Here is a 7,913-nt window from a genome sequence, read left to right as displayed (position 1 = left end):
CAATAACATATCACAGAAAGACCTACTTTATTTGTTTGTTTGTTTTCACCACTGACAGCAATGATCTTTGAAAAAAGAGGTGTCAGAGGCAAGATTACAATTCATAGTATACTTGGCATAGTCTATATTCTTTAACTAGGGATATATTAAGATAAGAGAGAAATTGTGGGGAAAGCATGAAGAACAAAGCAGAAGCATTCACATTTGGTAGCAGTTGGGTGGATGCCAGGCCATCCTTTGGTAAATACCCATTAGACGTTTATAAGACTGCCTAGAATTTTTGAGAATACCATGCGTTACATAATTGTACAGGTCCATTGGCACCCACAGGGTAATGTTCCTTCAGAGAGAATTATTGTTTGATTTCTTATTTGAAGTTTGACTTCTCCTTATATATATGAAAAGCTTCTCTTACTTTTTTAATGCAAAACCCAGCAGTATATCTCTTAGGGTTTGCATTCTCTATTATGAAAAATTTTAGCTTACTATTCCTTTTGATCTATATCCTTATGAAAACACCATAATTGGAAATTCTCAGAGTTCATGGTATTTTAAAAGAAAGCAAAAATTTGAAAACAGTTTTTTTAAATGCTGAAAATGACAACTTTAATTACAAAGTTATTTGTTTCTTCTCATTTTAGACTTTTTTTTTTTTTTTAACCAATTCAAAATATAGTAGATTTACACCAGCAGTGTATTAATAGCTTTGGTAAATACAAACATTATAGTCAGCTTTAACATACAATCATCAGTAAGCTTTGAGTGCTCTGTGTTCTCATAGCAATGCTGCAATTCAAATAGACTTTAATACAACATATCAGATACAATCCAACATACATACAGTTTGAAAGAACAGAAAAATTATGTGAAGACACAAGGTTATGCTGAAAAATCAAGCCTTATAAAGACTTCTACTTTAATTTAGTGTGTTTCTTTCTGACAGGGGTGGGAATACAATTTTTTGCAGAAAGAATAAATATAGTCAACGACAGTCTTGTCCTGCTGAATTCAGTGGGATTTTATCCCATCACACAGAGAACAGTCATGTAGAATAAGGATTCTTTATTCTGAGTCACCAGCAATATTACTTTCTTGAAATAGAGGAGGATCTCTGCTAATACAAACGTTTCATTCTTTGTAATATGGTTGAATTTTTTACTCACCATATATGTTTTTCTTTGATATTGTTAACTTCTTTTGCTAACTCCCTGAATTTCCAGATATCAGACTTGTTCATTGTGTATTCAGGGGTTCTTTAGTCTTCTGTCTCATATGAACTGCTGCTGCGAAGCTTCTTAATTTTCTAAACACATAAAGCATTCTTATGTGAAGAATTGAGAGATTTTCTAAAATGCAATAACAGCTCTTAATACTGAGTACTGTCTTGGTGTGTATTTCCCTGCATTTTTTGATTGGACTGGCACACGCAAGGAGTTCAAACACCTCATATAATTCAAAGAAAATTGTTGTCAGCAGTTACCTTCAGCAAACACACTTTGATTTCTCCAAATGGCAATATCTATTTTATTTTATGAATAACTGCTCTCCATCTCTATTAGCATCTAATTACCTTCTCCCCCTCTGTATCTTTTTGCTTATTTAGATCTTATCTCAATGTTTCCTGTATTCTGTGAGGAATACTTGCAGGCTGTAGCTAGTGGTGCCATCCTACTTATCCTGCAGTTATAAATGTTTCAGCACCTTGTCTGAATTCCTCGCTGAAAGGGAACAGTCTGTCTTATTTTCCTGTCCCGGTGTTCTCCCAATGATCCCTAGATTTGATTTAAGAGAAAAATTGATGTTGACGTTCTGAGGGATCCTCTGTTACTATTTTTAATAGCTCTCCAAACTGATTTGGTCCTGTTCTAAAAATATATATGTACATATCTTGTTATCTTGACTAGTGGCTGTTTAAATATTCTTCTGGACTGCATTGATGTGCAATGGCACATTGGACCTCAAAAAAACCCGGAATGATAGAGGCCGAGCCCCAGAATAAAAATAAAAAATGTGTACCAGATCTGGTAATGGGTGGCCAGATAGACCTTTTGGACAGAATTATTCTGCTGAGTTGCTACAGAGCCTGGCACTGGCAAGCAGTCATTTTTGTGCAGGGAAGGACTGTATATGCATCCTCCAAAAATTGGAAGAAATTGAATTCCAGATGTTAAGGAAGAATGGTAGAATATTGAATCTGAGACAGCTGTTTTCAAAGCTGCACAGGAAGAAATGGCTTAAAAGATTAGTTTCCTTTTGCAAACTTTTTTTTTTTTTTTAAGGGAGAGAATTTAAAAGCTCCGTAGACCCACTCTTAAAGCTCATCAACATAATATTTAATTCTTGTTATTTCTGTATATCTTTAAAAAATGTCTTGTGTTGCTACAAGATCATATTTATCCTCTCTCTTCTAACTCCAGCAAATATTGATAATTTTGATACACAGCTTTCCTATACACCTTTGAAAAGGACTTACGTTTCTAAACATGGGCATATGGCTTTCTGTGCAAAGTGGGATTCAACTAGTTTTCACAGGACATTAAGTCATCAGGACAAAACTGAGTTGCTTAAGGAATTGTCAGTTTGCTCACCTGTTCAGTGAACACTACAGATAGCACTAAATCTAACTAACTAGAGAGATTGCATTACTATGTTTCGACTTATTTTCTGTGAAAACATGGCATATATGATCATTCTATAAATTAGTTGCAGGTCAGGTGTTATCAAATTTGACACAGGATTGGAAGTCTAAAGCTGGAATCTTTGTGAAAATTGGTTCTTGGCTGGCAGAGAGGAACAGCATATCTTCACTGATAAAAAATAAAGAAAGAAATACATAAGTAAATGGCCAATCCTTTGCCACAGGGAAGGCAGTAGGAATCCAGATGGGAGCCTGGGGGACTACGAGCAAGAATGGCAGTCATGGCTGGGGAGATGGGGCTCCAGTGAGCTGCAGGACAACAGCCCAGAGCTGTGGAGGGACCTGGGATAGAAGTACGGGGGGGGAAAAGAAAGTGTTTCCTTAGTTCTCCTATTCAGGAAGCAAATTGTAAAAATAATTTAATCATCAGTGATGAAAAGCTATGGCTACCAACTGAAATGTCTCAACATGGTACGTAATGTCTGTTTTAGCACAGCATGTTGCTTGCAGAAGGACGTTTTGCTAATTACTCCTAAAAGTTATATGAAGTTTGTAACATACTCTTTCTACAACTAAATTGAATGACTTAAGACAGTAGTGTTATTGTATGTGTAAAAAAATAGCAGAATCAGGCCATTAGATCTGCCAGTCATTAGATGTCATGAGCTTTCTTAATTACAAAACAAAACTTGTCCTGAAAAAAGCAAATAAACAGATCTCCACAAACCGTCTCTTCTCACTGCTCAGTGTGCTTGAGTCATTTCTAGATACACAAAGCCCTGGAACCCAAAAGGATACTATGAAAAAATAAACTCACTGAAACTGTTGCTTTTGCCAGAGTCACTGCTCTGCAAATATTCAAAGTGGCTCATTACCGATAGAGAAGCTGTTGCTGTATGCTTGGGCTGTCAGGGAAAATGGGATAAAGAGATCTGATTCAGCTATTAAGAAGGGATATAGTCAAAGACCAAGAGCTGCATTCGGTTCAGATTTAGATGAAGCAATGACACAAAGTCCGATATTGACTCAACTGGTAAGAACTGGTGGAGCTCCACCAAACTCATGTTGTACCACCAGAAAATTTGGCCTCTGTAGTTCCAACATGGACAGTTAGTCTTTCTCAGTTCACCTCATAACTGAAAAAATCACACACACCCCCTGTCCCCCAAAAGAGACACTAATTGAGGTCCTCCTGTGTATCAAGTATGACACAGTTGACTAATTATAATCTGCAAACTCAAGTTGCATAAAACCAAATTTCTTGATTGGGGAAAGAGATAGGAACTTATTCCCCATGTGCCTCATACCTTTCTCTGAAGTCATATGAAGGGGACAAAAGGCTGGTAGTCCTCTATAGGTCCTTCTAGCACTGGAGGAAAGTACTTTGATGTTCCCACACCTTGTGTGGGGGATGCAGTAGAGCTCAAGTCACCGCATTTACCCTCTTCTCAGAGGAATTATTTACATTTTGATTGAACTGGAGGGTCAGGGGTCTTCAGTTTTACAAAGTCTTACAGCTAAGATTAGTGAACTTCTCCAATATTTGTCCTAGAAAAATAAGATGAGATTCCTTTTTCATAAGCAGTAAAAAGATTAAAATAACAATGTATCTTAGAAGGAAACAGTCAGCTGTATAAAAACCAGTGCTGGGTTTCGTGCAATTTATACTGCACTAGCCACAGAATACAATGTAGCTGTGCAATGGTATGTTATGAAAAACATCTTAAGCATTTTGTAAATTTGGCATGATTTTGATATGTGTTTAAAATGAAAACATGCAGGGATTTAAGATTCAAAGTTAAAGCTATTTAGATTCTAAGAACAATTCAGAGACCATCTTCATGTACCAGGAAAAGACTGAGATTGTGCCTGAAAAGACAAAAAAAAGCCATTCCTCCACTTGGGTCCTCAGAGTCTTTTCTTGTTCAGGTCTGTCTTCAAGGATTTTTGTCGCCAATGTCAATAATGAATACTGGAGTCCAGGAGTTTTCCATGCTTTGGTGCCAAGAAGTGAACACAAGTGATCAGCAACAATGCCTTGAAAGCATAGCTGTAGATGACATTATATATAGGTACACACATATATAGATCAAAACGCAGGAAAAAACATACTGAGTTGAGCAGAGCTTATCAGTGTCTTATTTGTTATCGTGTATTTCTCCCCTTCTATTTTCAGTAATCCAGGGCACCATCGCAGCTGGGGATGAGCAGGTGCATAGAACAATTATCCTATTTCCAGAGCTAATTGTGGGCTTCAATTAGGAAGTCAACTTACTGGGGTAAAGAAACTCATCACTGGTGATTCTTAGGTGAGGAATAAGATATTTTCCTGTGATCCACCATGACTAATCTATTTATTTATTTATAATAAAGCATTGATGGTTGGTGTAGTTCTCTTATCTAGCACAATACAAAGGATATACAATGGCCATGCAGAGGGAGACATCAATACAAGCCAGTGAGATGCAGATGAAAAAGCTTCTTTGTAGTGGTAGTCTTATGGTTGCGTTTGTAAAAGATTTAGTGGCATCTGCACCAGAACTGAATTACTGTCCCTGAAAAAACCCCAAATACTGCTGGTGGGCATTGAGGAGATTTTTCCAATGCAAAATAAATAAATAAATACTCAGGCAAAAACATCTGACATGAAAAAACCTAGCTGAGCTCCACTGTTTCAGACGGCCTGCTCAAACCAAGATGCTTTATCTTTTAATATCTATCTATTTATGCATGCATGCAGGGAACCTACGAACTAATTGGAATCATATTTGTAAGTCTACTGACTACTATATACTACATAGTACATTCCAACTTTTTGCAATTCTCAAGCTGCCATGCAGAGTAAGTTAGAAATAAATCCTTCATTCTTATGTTTTTCTTGTTTTCCAACAGTTTTATTTATTTGAACTGCCTTTAACTTTTATATATATAATTTGAAATTAAAAACACCTTAAAAAAATCCCAATTTAAATCACCAAACAAACAAAACCAACCCCTGTGCCAGCAAAATTGCACATTTAAGGGGAAGGGAGCATATTTGGGTTACAAAGCTGTTTTTGTTCCAGCTACATCAGCTTTATCTAGTTTTATGTTTATTCTGTGACCATTTGAAATTCAATTTCAGGTAGTTCTGTATCATATCAGCATAAGATGCATCATTAACTCTAAGAGGATGTTTTCCATTGGCATCTGCTGTTTTCGTCAAATGTCAAAGCTTGACATTTGCTATCTTTATCTGGTTTTGGTGTATCACTCATACTGAGATTTTGTTTCTTCTTATCTGATATTGATTTCAACTGTGACCAGCTGTGTTGCTAATAAAATTGACAGGCAAGTATCTGGCATTTAGTTCTTCACCAGCAGAGTGAAACGAACAACCCAGTGACAAAAAAAGTAAAGATATACTTTTCAATTAGGATGTTTGCCTGTACCCTCATATTACCCATTTCTTATCACTTCTGTTGATATAGCATTTCTGTTTGATTCCCATGGGGAAGTCTCCGTGGAAATCCTTGACTCTCAGATGAAATATTCCTTTTTGCTCTCATCCACTGCTTCCTGGAGAGCAGGGTCATTTTTCAAAGCGGCATCTGCACTTTCAGCAAACTCAGTTCCTTTTGCCTCATTGGTGTGGTAGGTGCCCTTATGCCTGTACATGTACCGGATCATCACCACCAGCAGGCAAATGAGGACAAATACCACTGCAGCAATCACACCTAGAGGAAAGAGATCAGTTGAATGTGTTGTCAGTAATAAAATACCAGCAGTATCTCACAGCCAGGCATCACAACTTGAATTATGTGACAGGGAAAAGTCCATGTCTCATAAGCTGTTTGCCTGTTGCAGCAACCAGGGTCAGAACAGAGTCTGATGCTTCAAAAACCAAGATGCAATATAGGTACTGCAGGAATGCAGGTCAAAGTCTTACTATCTTGGCTTGATTTGGTTGAAGTCATTCAAGCTAAAAGTTCATTACAAAATTAGGAGAAATAAGAGAACATAAAGGAAGCCTAATAAGTTTCTTTCATCCTTCTGGTATCATATAGCCAGGGGAGTCTGCAGACAATCCGACCCTGTCATCATGAGTGTAGCTCATTTTGGGAGCACGGGGCACTGAATAGTTCTTAGGAGACAATCAACAAAGAGCAGAAGCCATGTGCCTGCACTACTGCTCTGTACTTGCAAGCTGACATTTCGTGCTGTGCTCTAATTAAGGAAGTCTGATTGCAATGAATATGGAAATGACACCTGGGAGGAAAAAGGGATTCTGGGTAGGTCTTTCCTGTCTCCCAGACTAAGGCTAATTTACTAGTAATGTGTTGACTGGAGAAAAATTTCCATAGGTAACTCAAATGTGCATAGGACTAAGTTGTGAATGGAAGTACTCCTAGAGAAGGAAAGTAAATTAAAATTTATGGGGTGATTGTGTACAGAACACCATGTGTCCTTGCTTCTCAGAATCCTTCCCTTTTTTACCCCTTCTACTGTGAAAAGTAGAAGTCCATAAAATAGAGGGACCTCTGACCAGTCATTGTTAAAAAAAAATACAAGCTCTATCTCCCTCCTTCCAGAAAAAATTGTTCATGTAAGAATCCAGAAAATAAATGAAGTATTTTGAAGCTTATTCAACTTGTGCAATGTTTATTTTTTTAATGCTTTTTTTGATACAGCTGGGATGTGCTTATAAGCTCTTTAGCTGTGATTCTGTACATGATATGGAGCTGATTGTATATTTAAATGACTCCAGCAGTAAACCAAACGTTAAAGAAATACTCAATAAAAGGCACTAGAATCGGACATTCCTAGGAAAATCCCATATGTGGAGTATGGAGCTGCTGTGAGGATGCAGTAGGCAGGAATTAATCTGACTCATTGTAGGCATCTACAGTTCAGGAAGCTCCATCTGCATTGCTCCTCTTGGGCTTCCTGCACCATCAGTGGATGGTGAGGGTGGAGCATTGATTCCTCTTCTATAACAGAATTCCTACATTTGGAAATGCTTTCTGGAAATGCCTACTATTCTGCAGAGACCATAGGGGTATGAAGATAGTATCTCTCTTCTGTCCCCCCTGTTCAAAGCATGTGACAGGAATGAATATCTCCAAATCTTTATATTTATCAGCATCAGTAAACTGAGTGGGGATATCCTATTGGCATGAAAACAGGGGAATGGACATTAGCAGAATAAGTAAAAATGATAACTCTGTCTTACAAAATATGCATGCCATGTTTCCCTGCAGATTTGATGGTGCCTAGTTCTGGAAAGTGAAGTTAC

General features: G+C 37.4%; 1 protein-coding gene across 1 annotated transcript in view; it reads right to left on the bottom strand.

The window, feature by feature from the left end:
- Nucleotides 1-579: 579 nt before the first annotated feature.
- Nucleotides 580-7,913, bottom strand: part of GYPC (glycophorin C (Gerbich blood group)) — a 32,579-nt gene continuing 25,245 nt past the window's right edge. Inside the window, exon 3 of the mRNA XM_005511012.3 lies at nucleotides 580-6,354. Coding sequence (XP_005511069.1) covers nucleotides 6,158-6,354 — 197 coding nt within the window. The 3' untranslated portion in view covers nucleotides 580-6,157. The remainder of the gene's footprint in view (nucleotides 6,355-7,913) is intronic.

The sequence above is a fragment of the Columba livia genome, chromosome 7, assembly GCF_036013475.1.
Source record: "Columba livia isolate bColLiv1 breed racing homer chromosome 7, bColLiv1.pat.W.v2, whole genome shotgun sequence".
NCBI classification, from domain to species: Eukaryota; Metazoa; Chordata; class Aves; order Columbiformes; family Columbidae; genus Columba; species Columba livia.
This window is presented reverse-complemented; position numbering and strand designations above follow the sequence as displayed.